At 44.1% G+C, this 23,234-nt stretch overlaps 1 protein-coding gene across 1 annotated transcript in view; it reads right to left on the bottom strand.

The window, feature by feature from the left end:
* Nucleotides 1–21,281, bottom strand: part of ACOXL (acyl-CoA oxidase-like) — a 329,721-nt gene extending 308,440 nt beyond the window's left edge. Inside the window, exon 1 of the mRNA XM_012641917.1 lies at nucleotides 21,149–21,281. Coding sequence (XP_012497371.1) covers nucleotides 21,149–21,273 — 125 coding nt within the window. The 5' untranslated portion in view covers nucleotides 21,274–21,281. The remainder of the gene's footprint in view (nucleotides 1–21,148) is intronic.
* Between the last annotated feature and the right edge of the window lie 1,953 nt (nucleotides 21,282–23,234).

Below are 23,234 nucleotides of genomic sequence, written 5' to 3'. Positions count from 1 at the left end.
GGAGAACAGTACTCTACCTTTTTATGCTTTCTGACTTGTGAACCATATTAATGTAACACCAATTCAAAAGAACGTTTAAAATTTATTTCAAGTTGTACACTTAAAAACAACCACTAGATGGTGCTGCCACCATGACAAACTCAGTGTAAGCTTGGATGTCTGTTTATCACAACAACGATATCTAAATTTCTAACACTTTTCAAGGTAAAGGTGACAATCTGCAGTGGAAAAATCAGAATTTTAGAAATACTCGAAAGCATTCCACAGCCCCAAGTGACATGCATATTTGCTTACGTATTTTCTATCTTTAAATATAAACCTCCACATTTAACAATCTTGGCAGGTTACCTCAAATGCTATCTGTATAACAATGGGATATAAATCATAAATAATTTTTTTGATATTTTCTCAGCTATAATTTCTCTTTTCTGTCTCCTTGGGTCTATAAAATATGAAAATAAGGCAAATATTCTGTCTCTGTGCCTCAGACTGCAGACAGAGGCCCCGGGTGGATGGTATTAGTGCTGGGATTAGGAGTCAGCCCTCACATGCTAAGGGGCATCTTGGGGACAGCTGTGGGGGCAGTGATGAGGGACAGAGAGGGCCAGCTGTGCCCAGCAGCTCCACCATCACCTGACTTATCCACTGATGTACTGTGTAGGATTTAGCTTGCAAAAAAGATCCCATTACTAAGAACAAGCTAGCAAACCTCTGAGCTAAAGCATGCCCCCAACAAGAACCGAAGCAAAAGCTACTGGCTTTGCCCACCGCCTGGGGGTGGGGGGGTGAGCATGCAGCACAAGAGAGATGCCTCTCCAGGGAGCCTGGCACATGGCACCAGGGCCAAACCACACGGTGCTAAGCAAAAACAAAAATACTCAAGTCATATATAGCTAGTAGAATGGCTGAAATAAAAAGGCTGACCATACCAAGTGTTAATGAGGATGTCAAGCAACTGGATCTCTCATTCACTGGTGGTGGGAATGTAAAATGGTACAGCCGCTGTGGAAAAGTTTCACAGTTTGTTATGAAGATAAACATACACTTTTCATACAACCCTGTGATCCTACTCCTAGGTATAAAACCTAGAGATAGGAAACCCTTTGTCTACCAAAGAAAACCAAAAAACCTGTACATAAATATTTATAGCAGCTTTATTTATAGCAGCTTTATTTGTGGACATTTGGAAAAATCCAAATGTCCCTCAACTGAGCAATGGATAAACTGTGGCATATACATACCATGGGATACTCCTCAGCAATAAAAAGGAATGAACAACTGACACATTCAACAATTTGGATGGATCTCAAGGGCATTGTGTTAAGTAGGGCAGAAGCCCATCTCAAAAAAGTTACTGTATGATTCCAATTTTATAATATTCTCAAAATGACAAAATTATGGGAATGAAGAACATTTCAGTGGCTGGAAGGGCTGTGGGGAGAGTCTGACTCTGAAGGGGAAATACAGAGAGTTGCTTTACGATATTTTGTGCCCTGATCATGGTAGTGGTCACACAAAACTAGACCTGGAATAAAATTTCATAGAATTACACACACACACACACACACACACACACAAACAGATGCCCTCCAAAAGATCTGAACAGACATTTCACAAAAGAGGATATATAAATGTCCAATAAGCAAGCAAGAAAGTGCTCAACATCATCAGGCATCATGGAAATACAAATTAAAGGCATAATGAGATAACAGTACTCCTCCACCAGAACAGCCAAAATAATTTTTTTTAATGACAACACCAAATGTTAGCAAGGGCAATTAGAGCTGCCATACCTTGTTGAGAAAATTTTAAACGGCACAACCACTTTGGGAAATGATCCGGCAGATTTCATAACACTAAACATACACCTATCCTGTGACCCAACAATTACATTCTGAGGTATTTACCCTAGAGAAATTAAATCACACATTCACAAAAATTCTTACAGAATGTTCGTATCAGCTTAGTCATAATAGCTCCAAACTGGAAACAGCCGATGTGTCCACAAATAGAACAGATACATAAACTATGGTCATTCACAAAATGGAATATTACTTAGCAACAAGAAACGTACTACTGATACAGATAAATGACAAATTAATCTAGGCAACATTATACAGAGCTCTCTTGGGTCACTTGCTCTGGAGGAAGCCAAGATTCAAGGACACTCAAGCAGCCTTATGAAGAGGTCTGCATGGTGAGGAAATGAAGTCCCTGCCAACAGCGACGTAAATGAGCCATTTTAGAAGTGGCTCTTGCAGCTCTAGTTAAGCCCTGGCCAACATCCTGAATTCAACTGTGGGAGACCCTGGGCCAGGACCGCTCAGCTAAGACTGAAATTCCTGACCCACAGACACTGTATGAGACAATGTGAATTGTTGTTTAAGCTGCTAAATTTTGGAGTAATTTGTTATGTATCAATAGATAGCTAATACACACAGTGCTGTCGTGCACACACACAAAATTGATGGTCACGAACTAGTGTCTTATTTTAAAAGCACTTTGATAATTTATAATACACCAAAAACAAAGGTGTGAGTCTTACATGTACAGCCCAGCGAATTATCACAAAGTAAACCCATCTGTGTAATCCCCACCCAAGCCAAGGAAAATCACATTCTCTGCTGCCCAATCCTAGCTGCTATCTTGGCTTATAACTTCCTAAACTATTTTTTAATTCTTTTGAATATTAAAGAAATGGGATTATCCCACCACAAATTCTTTTGTGCCTGGCTTCTTTCACTCAACATAGCTAAGAGAGTCATCTTTACCGTCTATCGTAGTTGTAGTTCATTCATGTTCATTGCTGTATAGAACTAAATTGAATTAATATACCACCAAGAATACGTTCCATGACCAAATTGTGTGATTCTGTTCATATTAAATTCTAAAACAGGCAAAACTAACCTGTAGTGGGGAAAAAACCCACAATTTTTATTACCTCCAGGAGGGTAGGAATAGGGTTGACTGGGAAGGGCATGAGAGAACTTTCTGGGATGATGATAATGTTCTATATATTTTGATAGGTGTTTGAATTACATAGGTGTATGCATTTGTCAAAATTCTGAGCATGTATACTTAAGACTTTTGCATTTCGATGTATGAAATTTTATAGCAAATGAAAAACACATATTAAAGTCTTGCTAATAGTATGCATGCTGCTTTATTTAGGAGGAAGTGTACTTACGTTTGTATTTTTGAAGTGCATCCGAAAAATGGGATTTGGTGGATAGCCGGATGGACAGATGGACAAATATGTGATGAAGCAAGTATAGTAGCACGTTAAAGGCAGATTCTAGGTAGTAAATATACAGATGTTCAATGTCAAGATCTTTCAATTTCGCTGTATGTTAAAATTTTTAAATATAAAGTGTTGGAAAAAAGTAGATGACCTGAAAGGGAAATATGGTAAAGCCGCTGTTTTCTTAAGTAAAAATGAGATCTTTGTGCATAAGTCTTGGTTTCTAAATGCTATTCTCAAATAAAAGGAACTAGTGCTCATTGCAGAAATGGCCGATTCTAGGACAGGGGCAGGGAAAACACAAGATGAGCCGGGGCGTCTTACGGTGTGGTGTCCGAAAGCAAGGAACACTCAACTAACGAAAGAACGTGGCAAGTCAAAGGGACACGAGAGCCAACTGAAATGACTGCCAAGGCCAAAGCTGGAGCAATTTGAGCAACAAAAATGTATTATTGGATTATAACCCAAAACATAGAATAAATATACAGGAGTCTATACTGACATAAGTGACTTAATAAATAAATACGTGAGGGAAAAGAGACAAATCTTCTGTAATAAATAACTTTTGTAGCTACTCTCCCCTCCAGAACATGGAGCTTAACTATCTCCATGCCACCCAGCCCCTTGAATGATGGCTGCACTTAGCAACTCGCTTCCAAAGGAGGAAAGAGCAACTTTACGGTGGAGAAACCGGACGAGCGCTACCTCGGCCAGGTGATGCAGGTTAATGTCACCAGTGATAAGCCATGTTGACAGAATGCACTCCAAGACGATGTGACTAGAAGGGCACTTTCTCTCCTGGTATTTATTCTTCCCAAACCCAGAATCCCAGTCTAGCCTTGAAGAAAATGTAGACAAACATAAACTGAAAGACATTAAACGAAACACCTGACCAGGTCAGGTCATGAAAAACACGGAAAGACTGGGGAACTGTCACAGACCAGGGGACACTAAGGAGATGCAACAATAAAACATAATGTGACATCCTGGATGGGATCCTGGGACAGAAATAGGACACCAGTGGGAACACTAAGGAAATTCAAATGAAGTCGAGAGTAATTAACAGTAACATACCAATGCTGCTCTCTAAGTTTTGACCAATGTGCTGTGGTTGTGCAAGATGTTAACAATAGGAGAGAGGTGTGTAAGAACTCTCTTACTATCTTTGCAACTTTGCTTTTCTGTTAACTGAAGAAATAACAAGATTCATAATTTGGAAAGGAGAGCTTCATTTCTAATAAAGGTTGCAGCCTGCAGGTCGCCATTCTGACAGGTTGGGAAGCACAGCCCCGGCCAGAAGCCAGGAACACGTGCTTCAAGACAGGGACAATGGGAACAGGAATTTATACTGAGCAGGATAGCCAAATACACACACATAACAAGCCATAGGAGGAGTCACGAATATCTATGAAAGGGGAATGTGCACCTACACAATTGAGCTTTATGCCCCTTCATGGGGTCCACGTTCAGAAAATGGACATGAAAACCCTCTCTGCACATGCCCCATAGACAGGTAAAAACCACTTCATGGTTGGCGGTCTCCTATCAGGAAAGAATGCTGGTCTGGATCAGGAGATTGGTTTTTGTTTAGTCCTTAGGAAAAAAAGCCTGATGGCCGTTAGCAAGGGAGAGGGTATGATGAGGTGTGTCTGACCTCCCAGCCTGTCATGGGTTACGATTTCTCCGGGTCCCCTTGGCCAAGAGGGGGCCCATTCAGTCAGCAGGAACCTTAGGATTTTATTTTAGTTCACAAATTGGAAATTATCCCAAAATAAAAAGTTTATTTCAAAAAGAGACAATAACCAAGGCAACAACAACAAAACCACCTTACTAAATAAAAAGAAAATTAAAATCTCAGGGCCACCCCAACTCCTTATGCAAAAGGGAAGGTAAAAGCCTCAGGCATCTGTGAAGAACCGAACTCACAGATCACTCATTAAGGAAATCCCTTGCTGGTCTCCCATAAGCAAGGACATGCAAATTGTAACTTAGGTCTGCAGGCTAAGTCTAACTCCTAAAACTAGAGTCTGTTTGATTCCACACTAATAATGAATTACAAGTTTATCTTCCTAGGTACAGAACAAAGACAGGATCAAACATTCTTCCACATATCCAGGAATATCCACATAATTGATGCTTCCTTGACTCCCTTTTTCTAACATTCACCTCATCTTATGTAAAATGTAGATTTTCCTGGGTTTCACAAGAACGTAACCATTCTGTCTCACTGCCCCCACACCCCCTGCCTATTTGTTCTGTATGCCTTTACCTGTGAAACTTCCAAATTCCCCTTCACAGAAATGGCTACAGTTGTGTCTGTGGTGTGTGTTTTTACCGGGCTTACCCTCAACTTTGGCTTAACAAGCCCCCATTGATTGAGATTTTTGCCTCAGTCACTTATTTTTGGGTAGACAACTTGACACATTCTAAAAACAGTGTTTGTGTGTGGTTTTCTCAGAATCTAAATCAAAAAAATCACTATTGGTCTAGTCACTAGACCAGAACACATCTTCAGATACCACATTCAATGCCCTCACAGCAAGGAACATCACTGGCACCAGCCTTTGACACCCCGTGACTCTGGGCAGCACAGACGGACATTCTGGGATGAAGTGCTAACATCAACTTCAAAATCAGCCCTGAATTCATAGCATGTTCCTGCTTTAACAAGCTGCCCCTTTTGCCTGGTCCCTTTTGCAATTTTACTTCAGGAGACGCCGCCAATTCAGCCCATAACTCCCTACACCAATCTCTTCTTAACTCAAGCAGCAAGAATCAAAAACGCTCCATCTCCATTACAGAGTGAGGTGCACCCACTGCCAAGCACTCGGGCAAATGAAAGGTGGCTGTGAAGAGCAAATCCCCAAAGGCAGAAAGCAAAGAAACCATCTGCCTTCTGGTGAACACTACAGGGACAATCACAGCTCAGCCCCCTGCCCCTGAAGCCTCCACCTCTCCATCCCTCCACCCCTCGCCCCTAAGCCACAGGCACAGCCTGATGCATTGGTCCTGAATGGAAACAGAAACGGTTGAATCATCTTGTGGTAACTGTCAAAGACTCAGGCCCTTACAAAACATGCTAAGAGAGGGTTTTCTAAGTACTGTGGTTTAATTGTAGTTGTGACGTCACTCAACCAGGAAGATGTACAGTTGTTAAAAGTCTACAAAGGTCACAGGAACATGAACTTAGGAGACAAATGGGAGAAAGAAGAAGAAAAATTCCCTCCCCCAGACACAAAGCCTGACAGGAACCCTCGACAGCAGGCACTTCCAATCCACACCCTTCTGTCCTGGGCTCTCCACCAGAGCGCTGGTGGGGCAAGGGATGTTCCCTCTTCCAGCCCTCCCTGTTTCCTTCCCTGAGCTTTCATTAGGCGCCTGCACCATGCTAAGCGCTAAGAATCCAAGATAAGTTGGGCCACACCTATCCTGAAAGAGCTCAGATTCATCGCATGGAAGACAAGAGTGAAGGGCGGGTCCCAACATCGCATGGCACGGAGAGAAACTTTTCACATTAAACCCCAAGAGGCCAGGATTGCTGCCACCTCCCAGGGGATGGCATGGTTGTTTCCTGCAGTGCAAAGCCCTTCGTTTAGCAACTGTCTTTTCTTGGGTTTGTTGGGACGAGCTGCAGAGGGGGCAGGAAAGCAGAGTGAGAACCACATCGCTCTGCACATGCTGGGAAGTGGGCATCTGTGGGCAGGCGGAGGAAGTCGCCGGGAGGGGAGCATGGTGCAGGGGGCGGTAAGGTGGAAAAAACTGGAAGGAAGCAGGCAGGAAGCGAAGGGAGAAATAGTGCCACATGAGAGTTGGATGTGAACAGATACAGTCTCCTAAGACAAAAATACAGACTACAAGCAAGCACGAAAATGTCCTTTCACTAGGTAAAAGTCTATTGTGGCAGACACTGCTGGTGGCTCTTCCCCTGCCAGAATTCCTAGGTCACTCCATTGACAGCCCCAGGGCGACTCCTGATTGGTTCAGATCATCACAGGGGCCCCAACCTCCAGGGCAATGATGGCTTAGCAATGAGACTTGATGCTTGAAACCAGAGGGATATTTTTAGGTTGCATTTAGGAGGTGCTGAGGAGGGAATGGCACACAAGAGGCTAGTTGAGAAAACAGAAATGGACTTGTAGCTCCAACCCTTAAATGCTTTGGAGGGACGCCTCATCCTGCGGCAGATGGATGTAACCAGGCTTCTCGAGGCTGCGCTCTGCCCACGGGATGGTCGAGGCTGCTGGCTTGCAGGTGCAAACTAAAAATAAAATCCTAAGCCCTCTGCTAACTGAATGGACCCCTTTCGGCCAAGGGGACCCCAAAACACTTTAAAACTGAGTTCCCAGCCATGATGGGACTGGAGAGATATAAAGAACAATTTCAAACATGTGATTTCCCTTCATAAATATTCATGACTCCTCCTATAGCTTGTTGAATATGTATATTTAACCACCCACTCAATATAAAATCTTGTTCCTTTTGACTGTCCTTTGAAGCATACAAGCCTGGCTTGCAGCCGGGGCTTTGCTTCCCAGCCTGTTGGAATAACCACCCAACAGACTGTTACCCTTTATGAAAAATAAAGCTCTCCTTTTTCCAAAGTACAAACCTCGTTAATTTTTTTTACGTTAACACAGGGCTCCTTCTTTCCAGCTATGGTATAAGTGTGACCCAGTTAGTCACCCGAAGGATGTCCTTGGTGGAACATGACTGTACTCAAATTCTGCAGGGAGCTACAGTGCAAACACATCATCTTCCACAACAGAGGACGCAAAGAAGAGAACTTAAAAAGAAGTGATACTATGGACACTCATTGCAACAAGGTAAATAAAAATAAAACAAAAAATTATACGCATGAATAGCAAGTGGCAGGAGAATCTTGACTCCTTTGCAGGAAGACAATGGGACAGAGGTGGCTACACTTCCGGACTGCAGGGCTGGTACCCGATAGCAGCTCAAAACTTAGTGTCTCTCTACTCTACCTCTGTGAGCCACTTCATCCTAGGGTTGGCTTCCCTCATGGTGACAAAATGGCTGCAGCAGGGCTAGCTTCACATTCAAACTCCACCCTGTCCAAAATGAGAGGGTGTGCCCTCCTTCTGACAGATCTCTCAAGTAAGTAAGGAAGCATCTTTCCTAGGAGCAAGCACCCCACCCCCCTACTCCCATAGTTCACTGACCAAAATCAGATCACATGACTTCCTGAACCAACTCCCATGGCCAGAGGGCAGCCATGCCTGAGTGGCTTCCTGCAGGACTTATGAGACAATCCCTATGGGAAGCGGATATCTGGTCAGCTTTCCCTGAATCACACAACCTGTGACAGAGGGGCGTGTGCACAAATGAAAACCCAGATAATGTTGGGAAGGGGGCATGAAGTGAGGACAAATGCTTACTTCACTGATACTGTGCCTAATGAGGAAGCAAAAGATATTATTAATACTGCGCCATCTTCGCTAAGGGGATTTCTTGAATTAAGTTAGTAAACATAATTTATAATTACCAAATCCTACAGATCCCATCTTTTAACTATCTGTCCTCCTCTACATTTTTCTCCAAAATGAGAAACTTTATTATCACCACTTTTAACAGTCAAAAGATTATAAAATATAAAAATGATTCTTTGGGCCTAGGGCCCCATGAAGGTGAAGTGGGACCACTGGGTCTCTTGGCTTTTTAGTTCATTTCACTTGATATCTCTCTCTCTCTCTCTCTCTCTCCCTCCCCCTCCCTCCCTCCTAAGCAGGTATCAGCCAGAGTTCTTTCATTGCAGGTCGGGTGGGGGACAGGAGGCAGACCTGGGAGTGGGACATTCGCTGCAAGGTTAGCACCTAAGGCAGCACCTCAACAGCACCCACCAGAAGAAGAGTCCCCTAAGAGGAAACCACGAGATAGAACAGGAGGTGCTATTGCTGCCCTGTGTCAGCTCACGGGATTTCCCTGCTGGGAGCAGAGGGGAAGGGATGTGTGGGTGCATTCATAAGGCATCAACATAAAATGCCCACACTTCCTCCTCATCCCCCAAAGTCCTAGTGTCTCAGAGGAACACAGAAGAACTGAACTGCAGAGACCTCCTTTGTACCTGATGACCACGCACCTGCCTAGCAGCACGTGGAAACTCACCCCTGGTCTCCCCACCCTCCTGGTGCTTTCCAAGGCTTACAGTGCTCTCTAGTTTTATATTAACAATAACATTTATTCTGCATGTTTGTTTGAGAGAGCATATACCTCCCAAACAAAGAGCCCTTCTATCTCCACTCTAAGAGAGCAATGGGTATTTCTTTTCTCTTTCAGCTAATGTGACCAAAAGTCTTTCTCAATTGCTAAATTATTAAAGGTCTTCACAGAGGGGATATCATACATGCTCGTTTGTAGTTTGCTGCTACATAGAAGTAGGAAGGAAAAAGAACAGTCTGGGCATTACTTATTCCCAATTAATTAGCCATACAGAATCCTGGAAGTAATAAGGGCATTAGAGCACACCATAGACTCCGTTCACAGGTCCCTGAGCACCCAGTGAAGAGAGAGCACAAGTCATCATCTGGTGACACAGCTACTGCAGAAGCTACCACAAGGGAAATCGGACGGGGGTGGAATTCAAAGGGCTAGGACAATTCTGAGAGCATAGGGCGGAGACACAAAAACTGTAGGTGATCTACAAAGAAGGGTGCAAAGTGCTCTGAGCAGTGCATTGGTCCCTCCGCCCTGCCTCCATCCTGGTCACCCATGGATTCCGGTGACCTACCAGGGGCTAGAGCACCCACTGACCTCTTTCCAGTCTTCCTCACCAAGTCTCTGGACTTGGGTTTTATTTCAAGCCCTTGCACTCTTATTTCATAATATAAGTTAGTGGAAAATTAGTAAACTTTTGGAAAAATAAATTAGAACAGTCACTGTGACTGACTATTTAGGAATAAGGAAGACATTCTAGAAGAAGAAGAAGGGGTCCAGAAGCCAAAACACTTGGCCGCACTGCACCTCCCCACATGGCCTGGGATGAAACAACTGCATGGGACTGCATCTGTATGTTTAAATACGGGAAATTATCTGCCTGATATATGCGTACCACGCAATATTATTCAACCGTGAGAAGAAACGAAGTACTGAAATTACAAAGTTGACAGTTGTAGAAGTGCTACGACTTGAAACAAAAACATTATGCTAAGTGAAAGAAGCCAGACACAAAGTCACATATTGTAAACTTTTTTGTGAAATGTCCAGAATAGGCAATTCCATGGAGACAGAAAGTATTAATAGATTAGTGGTTGCCAAGGGAAGAAGGCAGACTAGGGAGTGGTTAGTTAATGGGTACAGGATGTTTTTCCAGGGTGATGAAGAAGTTTTGAAATGAGGTAGAAGTGATGGTTGCACAACGTTGTGAGCACACAAAATGCCACTGAAACGTACACTTTAAAATGGTTCATGGCATGTTATCTGAGTTTCACTTCTAATGAAGAAAGAAGGCAGGCAGGAAGGGAGGGAGGGAGGGTGGGAGACAGAAAGAGACTGCTTGAACGTTTATTGCAGGGATGTCATTAGGGGGGCTCCGAGGCACACCCAGTGTTTCTCGGCAGGCCCACTGGCATTTGGGGCAGGACAGACTTCATTGAGTGACCATCTCATGCCCATAAGCAGCAGCAAATGCCAGCAGCATCCTCCTTCACAGTGAGAACTCAAACACACCCCAAGCACTCCCACTGCCCTGGGAGACAGCACTGCCTTAATGGAAGCAGCGCCCCTCGGGGGACAGGCAGCCCAGAGGTCAGAGCACAAACTCTGGGTCCAGAACACCCCCTTTGGATCTGGTCTCTCCCACCCACCTACTGATGACTAAGGGCAAGTCACTCAGCCTCTGTATGCTTCCATTTCTTCATCTGGAGAACTGGGAAAAAATAGTGTCAACTTCTTAGGGGTGTTGTAAGAACAAAGCAGTTAATACACTAGAAAGTATGTCTGGCACAGAGTACATGCTCAATAAATTTTTTTAATTGACAAAAGTTGTGTATATTTATAGTGTACAACATGATGCTTCTATATATGTACACATTATGGAGTGGCTAAATCAAGCTATTAATAATTAACATATTATTACCTCACATAGTTATTTTTTGTGGTGAGAACATTTAAAATCTACTCTCTTAGCAATTTGCAAGTATACATTACATTATTATTAACTATAGTCACCATGGTATACAAAAGATCTGCTGAACTTATTACTCCTAACTGAAATTTTATAACCTTTGATGAACATCTCCCCAATCCAACCCCTGGTAACCACCATTCTACTTTCTGCTTCTATGGGATCAACTTCTTTAGATCCCACGTACAAGTGAAATTATTCGCTATTTATCTTTCTGTGCGTGGCTTATTTCACTTAGCACAATGTCCTCCAGGTTTACGCATGTTGTCACAAGTAAGAGGATTTCCTTCTCTTTGAAGGCTGACTAGTATTCCATTGGATATATCCCAGTTTCTTTATCCATTCATCCATCAATGAACACTTAGACTGTTTCCATATCTTGGCCATTGTGAATAATGCTGCAATGAACTTGGGAGTGTAGATATCTCTTTGACATACTGATTTCATTTCCTTTGGATATATACTCAGATGTGGGATTGCTGGATCACATGGTAGTTCTATTTCCAATTCATTGAGGAACCTCCATGCTGATTTCAATAATGGCTGTACTAATTTACATTCCACCAACAGTGTGCGAGGGTTTCCTTTATTACACATTCTCGGCAACACTTGCTATCTCGTCTCTTGGATAGTATCCCAACAGCTGTGAGTTGAATTCTCTTTGTGATTTTAATTTGCGTTGCCTTGATGATTAATGATGTTGAACAGTTCTGTGCATATCTGTTGGCCATTTGTGTGTCTTCTTTTGAGAAATGTCTGTTCAGGTTATTTGCTTATTTTTCAATCGAGTTATTTGTTTTATTACTGTTGAGTCATTTGAGTCCCTTATATATTTTGGATATTAAACCCTTATTAGAGGGTTCACAACTATTTTCTCCCATTCCATAAGTTGTCTCTTCACTCTGTTGACTGTTTCCTTTGCTATGCAGAAGCTCTTTAATTTTTACAGAAGCTCTTTTATTTTTTTTGTCATTCCGTGATATATATTTGTTTTTACATTTAACATCTCTGAAATTGGAATATATTTTACAATTGATAGACTATCATGTTTTCATTGGCAGGTTATTTTTTTCTTTTTTTTAACTACATTTGAGGTTTGTTTTTTTTTAGATTAGACAAATTTTTTTTTATTTCAAAAAATTCAGGGGGTACAAGTGTTTTTTGTTATGTGGATAAATTGTATCATGCTGAAGTCAGGTCTTTTAGTGCACTTGCCACCAGAACAGTGTAACAGTGTACTCTATAGGCAGATTTTTATCCCTCACCCCTACCTCCTTAATTTCCAGTGTCCGTTACAGCTCTTTATGACTATATATATATATCTTTCATTTTTATTTTTGTTGCCTGTGCTTTTGGGGTCATATCCAAAAAATATTTGCCCAAACCAATGTCAAGAATCTTTTCTCCTATGTTTTCTTCTAGTAGATTTATGTGTTAGTCTTTAATCCATTTTGAGTTATCTTTATATGTGCTTGATAAATTTTACAATGCTGTTATTATTGACAGTACAGGAAAGCCCCAAACCCCAGTGTGATACAAAAGATAATTGGGAACATTCCCAAAACTCACTCACCTTCTGTCCTTCATTTCTCACTGCCCATGCTCTAGAGGTGGTTGGGGCACTAGACGAGTGGGGTGAGGAAGGAGCTCTGCCACCCAAAGGCATCAGGACCCAAGGAACCAGGGGGCACCCAAACTTCCCCATCCGGCAAAGCAAGTAATCATAACACATCACTCCAGAGCTTCTTGCCAAAGAAAGAGGGAAAAAAATGGAAAACTTTCCTTGTGCATAGTCAGCAATACGTTTTCTAGCGTTCAATTATTTTTTTTAAGGTTAAGAAAAGTGATCTAAGAGATTGACAATGCCTTTTAATAAAGTCTCATAACGAACAGAGCACAAAGCAGCACTACAGTAATTGTCTCGATGCCTAGACCTGGGAGGAGATGCTCTCTGAATATTTAAAAAGCTTTTTCAGAATCGTCCATATCAAAAACATTCTTTGTTCTTGTGTGACTTTTTTAAAATCCACATACTTTCATGATTTTAGCTGGTGGATACACATAAGAGAAGACAGCAATAGCTGCCCCCAACCCTGGGACCCTCTCCCCACTGTGCTGTGTCTCCTTCCAGGACTGAAGTGTCTCCTGCTTAGTGTCTCTCTATTGCACAGGCAGGGGGCACGGAGTCTGACAAGGACCTGGAAAAATGCTGTCCCTTGCAGGTTTGTGAGACTAATTAGCAAGAAAATGTGCAGGAATCTCCCTGCCTCTCTCCTCTCTCACTGCTGGTGGCAGACACGTGAAAAACCACCAGCCCTGGCTCCCTCACCGTCCTCCTCTGAGCAGGTGTGTGCAACAACTTGGAAGGAAACCACATATAAGAGGTTGCGTAGACTAAATTCCTTAGGAGTCCCTTCCAGCCCTAAGGGTTTTGATTTCATGGGTCTTATTCCTGCCCATCTAGTCAGCACTCACTCCCTGAGCTCCCACTTGATGACAACCACTGTGCTGGGCTTGAGAAGCCAGCATTTCTGGAGAGATGACTTTCCAATTGAGGGCAGAGGTAAGAAGTTTCTATTTAAATTTATAAAATTCTGTTTTATCCAAACACACACACATGCAAGTTCTTATTCTTACTCTGTGACACTCACCACCTGTTACAGGCTGAAGTGTGTCCCCACCCAAATTCATATGTTGACGTCGTAACCCCCGGCACCTCAGAATGTGACTGGATTTGGAGACAAGGGCTTTACAGAGGAAATTCATTAAAATTAGGTCATTAAGGTGGGCTCTAACCCAATATGACTGGTGTCCTTATAAAAAGGGAGAATTCGAAGACAGACAGGTACAGAGGGAAGACCCTGTGAAGCCAGGGAGAAGACAGCCACCTGCAAGCCCAGCAGAGAGGCCTGGAACAGAGTCTCCCTCACAACCCTCAGAAGGAACCAACCCTGCCAACACCTCGATCTTGGACTTCTAGCTTCCAGAACTCTGAGACAATCCATTTCTGTTATTTAAGCCACCTCGTCTGGGGTACTTTGTTACAGCAGCCCTAGTAAACTAACACACCACCGTCATACTCCAAAGAAACACAGTGGAAATAACTGCTTCAGGAATCAGAAGACCAGAGGTTTTATTCTTGGCTTTGCCAAGCCACTCCACATCCCAAGAATGTCTGGGATGGAGATAGATATATATATATATATTTTTTTTTTTTTTTTTTGAGGCAAATCCTACTATGTTGCCCAGGCTAGTCTCAAACTCCTGGGCTCAAGCAATCTTCCTGCCTCAGCCTCTGAGAAAATGGGATTACAGGCACATGCCACCACACCTGGCATATATATTTTAATAGGGAAAAGAGAATGACTCCTGTGCAAGTCACTTCTCCTCCTTGAGCCTTTTGTCTCCTCCTTTACAAATGAGCAAGTTGATCTCCAAAGCTCCCTCCCCAAGCCCATCAAAGCCTAAGGGTTTACTGTCAGGAGAGGATGCAGGAGAGTGACAGTGAGGTCCCACACGCAGAACACTTGGCCAGTGGGAGACCCCCTCCGCCAGGGTCCCCGCTCACCAATGTGCAGCCATGAGGGGTGGCCTCCACATTATAGATACCTTAGACAACTTCCCAGCAGACGGCATAAAGTGACTTGATCTGACAAAATCAGGGCATACAACCATTTTCCAGCAAGTGGAAGTCAAATGTCTGAAGGAGCACAGTTTTCTAACCAGCCTCACTGTCTTGTTGGGAGGAGCCCTGATCACAGTCTCTTCCCCTGTGTGGCTTCAAGATCCACGGAAGCAGGGCGAGGACCTGTCCCTCAATCTCCACCCATCCATCTCTCAGGAGACTAAGATATGTCACTGGAGAAATTAACCCTGTCCCAAACAAAATGCTAATACTGACCTGCCAAACGAGTTTACTCTGTGATCAAGAAAGCCTGTGCCCAACAAACCCTGCCTGTTTGCAATCAGCACTCTACTCATATTACTCATTTTGCTCATACTGTGAACACCCAAGGCTGATTAGACATTTAATGAAAGCCTCAAACACAAAAACACAGAGGTCAAAAGTAAAAAGGGAAAAAAGGAAGGCAAAGGAAACAGAGACAAAGCAGAGAACAGAAGGCAAGATTTCAAAAGTTACTATCAAATATTCTCAGAAATAAAGAGATTTTATAACCAGAAAAAAAGAACACACTCTATTAAAAAAGGAACAAAGAACTTAAAAGACTTTTGAAAATTAAAAATATGAGAGCAGATTATTTTAAGATAACTCAAGAAGAGTTGGAAGATAAAGTTGAGAAAATCTCCCCAGGAAGTAGAACAAAAAGATAAAGAAATTGAAAATAAGAAAGGAAGGATAAGAAAATTAAAGAACAAGGTGAGGAGGTCCAGCATCTGAGCAAAAGGAGTTCCAGATGAGAGAACAGTGCAGGTAACTGAACGTGAGTGAGTCCCCGTATCAAAGGGGCCCATTGCACGCCCAACACACCGAAAGAAAAAGAGACCCACGTTAAGCCACCCCATCATGAAACTCCATAACACCTGTGCTAAAAAGAAACTCCTAGAAGCTTCCAGCAGGGAGGAATAAAACATCATATATAAAGGATCTGGGCACAGAAACAGACTTGTTAATAGCAATGTTGGATACCGAAAAGCAATGGAATGATGCCTTTAAAGTAGGAGGGAAATCTTTTCCAGCCTAGAATTCTAGACCCAAACTTAGTCAGTTGGACAGGAAATATTTTCAGACATGAAAATCTCAAAGATCTCAAAAAGTTAATTCCCTTTTTCAGGAAGCTATTTAATGACAGATCATTCTGTTTACCTACAGCTGTGTAAGAATGTACCCTAAAACTTAGCAGCTTAAAACAAGTATTATTCTATGAAATCTGGACAGGGAACAAGTAGGAATGGCTTGTCTCTCTGCTTCCCATGTCTGGGGTCCCAGCTCAGAAGAGCTAGGGGCTGGAGCAGGTGGGAATGTTAGCATCTCTTAACCTCTCCCTATGTAGCCTCTCCACATGGACCAGCTTGGGCTTCCTCACAGCATGGCAGCCACAGGCTAGTACAACTCTTTGTTAAATCCATGGAAGCTCAGAGCCTCTAGAGACAAAAAGTGGAGGGTACGAGTCTTTTCAGTGGACACTGGCACACTGTCACTTCAGCCATATTCTGTTGGCCAAAGCAGTCACAAAGCTTCTCAGATTCAAGAGAAGGGAACACAAACCACACCTCTCAACAGGAGTAGCATTAAAGAATGTGGTCCTTTCTGAGCCTCTACAAAGGGTAACCAAGAAAGAGAAAGCCTGGGAAAACAGTGACTTGACCACAGAGGAGATGCAAAGGAAATTTCCAAGATGACGGTGAAGGGACAGGTAGAGAGCCAGTTCCAGACTGAAGCCATGGAAGGAAGCCCCCGGGACGGATGTATCCATGGGGGGCCAAGAGGAGTGCAACTGCCAATTACCTGACAGGTTTGACCACACTGTGTGCAGTGGGACTGTTCTGTTCTGTGACGGATCTGTTCTGTTTTGTATCTATCTATCGTGGAGGTCAGGGAGAGATGGGTTTATAGAAAACTAAGCAAATGAATAAAGGGACAATTATCTTCAGAGAAATCAAAAGGTTATAACAGAAAGGAAATGAAATATGGTACATCATGAGGCATAGCTTGGGATAATATTTATATGGTCATAACAGTGTGAATACTGGATATAGATTTAAATAAAAATGGTGATACACTGATTTTCAGAGAATAGGAAAAGTGGTGCTGTGATAAGAAATCTTCATTTTCCATAACAGTAAGCCAGTTTATAACTGAGAGGTGGCCATTTAAGCATGTTATTAGGCATACGGAGGTGAATAACATAAAAGTCAAATAAAAGAATTGGGAGTGGTTGCCCATGAGGAAAGGAAATGGGAGCTAAAGACGGGTGAGACATGGGGTGGCTGTTTTTCATTACAAACTTCATGGTACAATTTTATTAAGTATGCCCACATATTATATCGATGGAAATAAGAACTAAATTGTAAAAAAGCAAGCTGTAGAACCAAACACAAAGCAAGATCTTGTTAATATAACAAAATAATGTTTATATGTGTACATGAACTCACTGAAAAACAGAAAAAGTGCCTATAACCACACTAAAGTATTAAACATGGTTGGGGGCTCAAATGTCCATCAACAGAAGAGTGAATAATCGAAATGTGGTCTATACATACAATGAAATATTACTCGACCTTAAAAAGGGAGGAAATTCTAATACACACTACGACATGGATGAACCCCAAGGACGCTATGCTGAGTGAAATAATCCAGTCACAAAGGGCAAATTCTGTGTTCAGTCATGTGAGGTACCTAGAGTAGTCAAATCCATAGACACAGAAAATGCGAGGGGGTTGCCAGAGGCTGGGGGAGGGGTGGGAGGGGGGAGTTAGTGTTTAATGGGTGCAAAATTTCAGTTTGGGAGAATAAAAAAGTTCTGGAGCTGGGTGGTGGTGATGGTTGCACAACAATGGGAAAGTACTTAATACCACTGAACTGTACACTTGAAAATGGTTAAGATGGTAAATCTTATATTACGTGTATTTTACCACAATAAAAAAAAAGTGGTTGGGGGAGGAAACACTTTTGGAAACTTTCAGGTTTTCCACAGTATTCGACTCTTCACAACGAGAGTGTGTTTGTGAAACACTTGCATGTGAAAATAAGACTGAGGGGGAAAGCTAAAGATATGAAAAGGTTAGGCTGAGAAATGTGCATTGCTCTGGGGAAGTGAAGAGAAAGAAAAGGGGAGGGAAGTAGCCGGGAGCAACAGGTGGGAGCTGGAGAGGGGAGCCTTGTGGAAGGGTGTGAGAAGGTCTTGGGAGAACAGAACCATCTAGAAAGGCTATTTAAGTTGTCCGGCTGAACAATGTGCGCCATGCCTGTACACGAGCACACCCACTCACCAGCCAGGGAGAGAGCTCATGAAAGAGCTTCCATTTGCCAATAAATAAGCTCAAAAATATTTAAAAAGCTTACCTCCTTTCAGATGTTGATTTTTAACATTCCCTGCAAGCCCCAATGAGGAGCCTCAAGTCACCCAGAATCCTCTTGCCAGTCACAACAAATGGGACACACAACCGGACAGGGAGGACCCTCAGCAGCCCCCAGCACGCCCAGGGTCTGGGGCACTCCAACAGAATGAAGACTGAGGACTCCGCCTGGCAAGCTCATCTTTGGGAGAGAGGGGAAACCACTCCTCATAAGGGGGACGTGGGCAGCATGGCTCCTGGGAGCTGATGGTCAGCATTCTAGGGATGAACCCCTGTTCTGAGGAGGGCAGCCACCCACGTGTACATAGGAAATTGCACGAGCTCTTTTCTTTTAGAGGAAAACTGTGTCCTGAGCTCTTCTGTCCTGGGAGTATCTGGCCCTGTACAAACTTCCCACTATACACACACACAGCACTCACAACGGTGCCGCCACAACCCCTCCCCCGACACACACCCCTACTTTAACTGCAAAGGCCTGTTTGGGGTAAGGGGGGACCAGCCATGGGAGGTTTCACATTGCTCAGTGAATAGGGAAGTTTTATTTCTGACCTTCTACAAAGCTTTTTACATTAGTAGAATGTTAAAACATCCAGAAAGCGAGATCACAGTCTTCTAACATGGGCTAAGATAGAATCTGAGAGTACAATGTGAACTTTCAAATAGATATATATCAGAAGCTTTAACCATTTGGAACAAATATGTTGTCTGTGCCATTATTACAGCTTTGAAATTATGAAGTAAATAAACAAGAACTGGAAAGAATGGAAAAGTGTTTGTTAGGGATTTAATGGGATTTCTGTTTTTTCCTTCTTTTCTTTTTTTGGTGTTTTTGGTGTCCTACCACAACCAGTGTCTACTGAACGCCCACTCAAAAGTTTCTCATTTAAGCTTCACAACAACCCAGCAGCACAGATACTATTCTTGCTCTGTGAATGAGCAAATGTAAGCTCAGCGAGGGGGAAAAAAATCACACAATGGAGGTCACACTGAGACAAACTGCCCCGCTGGCTCTCCCATCCTGGCTTGCCTTTTCCTCTCTGTCCCCATGTCCATGAGGAAGTGCCTTCTACTTGGCCCAAATCAGTAGTTTGGATATTAGAATTTTGTTCCATATTTTAAACTGCAGTTATCCAAACTGAAAGCAGCCGCTCTCAAATGTATGGGTCTGAGGAACTCTTTGCACTCTTAAAAATTATTGAAGTCCCTAAAGAGTTTTTATTTGGGTGGGTTATATCTGCTGATATTTATCATATTAGAAATTATCACAGAAAATTTTTCAAGTACTTATTAATTCATTTGAAAATAACAGTTACAAAATTAATAAGTGTATTTTATGAAAATAACTGTTTTCCAAAACAAAAAAATATATATTAGGAAGAAGAGTAGCATTGTTCTGCATTTTTACAAATCTCTTTAATGTCTGTCTTAATAGAAGACAGCTGAATTCTCATCTCTGCTTCTACATTTTATCCACTGGAATAATACACATCATATAGTTTCTGGAAACTGCCACTGTACATTAGTGAGAGAATGAGAGTGAAAAAAGTCAATAACATCTTAGGATTATTATAAAAATAGTTTTGAATTCATGAACCTTCGGAAATGGTCTTGGATACCCCCAGGGGTCCCTGTACCACACTTCGAGAACCACGACTTAGAGCTCTACGCATGAGAGAGAGGGAAAGAGAAGTGAGGGAGACACTCGAACACACCCACCATCCCATACCTCTCACTTTGCAACTTCCCTAAGCCGGCGCCGTTACGTAACCCCAGTGCAGGAACCCCAGATTCTTCTCCAGACTGCCTGACTTTCAAGCCGTCTCCTTCCCTCTCAGCCCAGCCCATTCTTGAGAGAGAAATTAAACGTGGGCTAACTGGGCACTAGCTAACCGGAATACACTGGCGTTTTTAATAAGGGTTTCCTAAACTCGACTCCAAAGCATGGCTCTAACTGGGTTGTTGAGGCTGTCCGAAATGCGATCAGCTGCCCGGCAGAACATACGAGAAAGAGCCCCCAGTAAGGGACGAGTGCTGAGTTCTGGTCCTGACTGGCCGGTGACTGAGGCCTTTTCTCCTTCTCCAAACTCGAGCTGCGCTAACCCCTCTGCCTACTTCTCAGGGCTGTTGTGGCATCAGATGACATGGTGGACCTGAGCCCCTCTTACAACCAAACTGCCGCCCTGCTGTTCAGCTGCCCACTGGGCAGACCCGGACTCTGAGGGGGCCCCTGGGAGTCTGTCCAACCCATGACGTCCGGACTCACCCTGGGCAGGGCCAGTCCCTGCCCGCACGCCCACCCCACCGGGGATTTCTGCCCCTTCTCTGCACCAGAGGTGGGACACCGGGGGCCAGGACTCGAGAAACAGGTTTAGAAGCAAGGCTGATTCTTCCAGCCACGACTGTCTCCGCCCAGCACCGTGCCCGCCACCGCGGGCACCCCCCTGCCCCCGACTCCTCGTGTAGGAGCGAGCTCCGGAGGAAGGGACGCCGTCCCTGCGGCCTGAGGAAGTCGGCGGTGGCCAGCTGCGCCCACACATCTGGGGAGGAGAGCGCATCCTCTGCTGAGGTGAGGAACAGGCCTGCCTCGCGAGCGCAGCACACACCCCACCCACCTCGCCCTCTCCCGAAGCGTCCCGGACGGTGCCCGCAGGGACGCGCCGGGGACCGAGGGGACATGCCCGGCCGGCCCGGGGCGCGCGCGGGCAGGGGCGGCGGCAGCGGCGAGGTACCTGTGCCGGAAGAGCGGGCAGCCGCCCAGAAGTCTGCGCATCTCGTTCTTGAGGTTCCAGAACTCGCCGTCCAGGTAGCGGTGCAGCGACGAGTCCCCAAGCCCCAGGTCAGGCGCCGGCTCCATCGCGCCCCGGCCTCCTCAGAGCTACCGCAGGTGGGACCCAGAGGCACGCGTCTTTATCTCCACCCTGCCAGCTGGGTCTCCTCCCTCCTCACCTTCCTGTCCCCTCCCTCCACGGCCCCGCCCTGCGCTGACCCCACTCCCTGGGCGCTGCTGAAGCGCCGTCCAGGCAGTCGTGCTCCTAAGGCAGTCTCCTTTCGCCCTTGGAAGGAACCGCAAACCCTACCCTCTTGCCCTGCTCGTCAGTTGTCCCTCCAGGTCTGTGGGCCACAGGAGGCAAGTATTAGATCCCTAGAAGCTGTGCTGGTCCCGGAGTCCTGAGGGATCCCGTGCCAGCCACTTTGCCTGGCTCCCAAGATCCCAGATGACTTAGACGGCTCTGGCCCCAACTCAGCTGCACCTCAGCTCAAGTCCCTGCCACCCTCAAACTGGGCTTTCCAGTGAACTCTAATATCACCGTAATCTGGAGGTGGCCCAGGCCTACAGGACTGCAGTCCAGGGTAGCTGAGAGCTGCAGACAGCACGGTAATCACCTTAAATACTAAACTCGCTCTCAAGAACCTCCCTTTTTTTGTTGTTGTGCCAGTAGGAAAGGAGTTATAATCTAAGTGGAAACTGTTCCTTCCTTTCCTCTCTCTAACTCTTATATACTTTATGGATCCTCCTTTTAAATATGCAAGGAAATGTTAGCTGTTCTCCAAAGACTGCTTTGCTGGGGAGATGACCCTCGTCTGTTGTCATTAGTTTAGTGGACATCATCCCTAGTAGCTTCCTAGGGCTGCTGCAACAAATTACTACAAATCATAGGGGCTTAAGGCAGCGTAAATTTATTTTTTTACAATTTTGGAGGTCAAAAGTCCAAAACGGCTTCACGGGGCTAAAATCAAGGTGTTAGCAGAGCTGGGTTCCTTCTGGGGGCTTCAGGGAAAAAAATCCATTTCCTTGTGTTTTCTAGCTTCTAGAGGGTACCTGCATTTCTTGACTACTGGCCCCTTCCTCTGTCTCCAAAATGCATCACTTCAACCTCTGCTTCCATTCTTCCTCTTCTTTTGACTTTGACCTCTTAAAAGGACTTGTTTACATTGGGTGCATCTGTATAATCCAGGAAAATTCTTAACTTAGTCACATCAGCAATGTCCCTTCTTACCAAGACAACACATTCTCAGGTTCTGGGGATTCAAACATAAACATCTTTGGTGCCCCATTATTCTGTCTACCATGCCTGTGTAGCTACAAGTAACAATATCCAACCAAATGCAAAGAAAAAGGGCTTTGCTTTCTCACAGAACAGGAAGCATGGAGGTAGGGAGTCCCAAAAGCTAATTCGATGGCTCTACCCTCGGGACCCAGGTTCTTTCTATTTTTCTGTTCCACCATCTGCCATCCTTTCTCAGTGTTACCTTTATCTTTTTTTTTTTTTAACTCATCTCCTCCCATTCATAAGATGGATGATGCAACTCCAAGCACCACTCTGTGCCAAGCAGAAAGGGAATGTTTCCTTCTATATCGGTAAAGTTTCCAGCTGGAAGAGACATATGTAACTTTCACCCACAATTCACTGGACAAAGCAGCTCACTCCTGACTCTGTGGGAGAGGAAAGTACCATCCTGGACATCCCAGAAGGCCAACACCCAAAGTATTAATAACCTGTGAGCAGTGCTAGTGACTACTAAATCTGCCCCTCTGGCTGCCCACTGCCTGCCACAGGCAAAATACACTCTCCACTCCTCGCAGGAGGCAACCAAAGCCCCACATCATCACAACATCAAGTCCAGGTCCCTGGGATAGTGGTCTCTGCATCAGGTCAGGGTGTGGTTCCTCTTGATCCAGAGACCTATAAACTGAAAAGATAAGTTAAGTTGTTTTCCAAGTGCATGCAGCTTGAGTGAGGAAAAAAAGAAACTTTGTTATATGAGCCACTAAGATTTTTTGGAGAATTATTTATTACCTAGCCTATCATGGAA

The sequence above is a fragment of the Propithecus coquereli genome, unplaced genomic scaffold (genome assembly GCF_000956105.1).
Source record: "Propithecus coquereli isolate 6110/MARCELLA unplaced genomic scaffold, Pcoq_1.0 Scaffold171, whole genome shotgun sequence".
Classification (NCBI taxonomy): Eukaryota; Metazoa; Chordata; class Mammalia; order Primates; family Indriidae; genus Propithecus; species Propithecus coquereli.
This window is presented reverse-complemented; position numbering and strand designations above follow the sequence as displayed.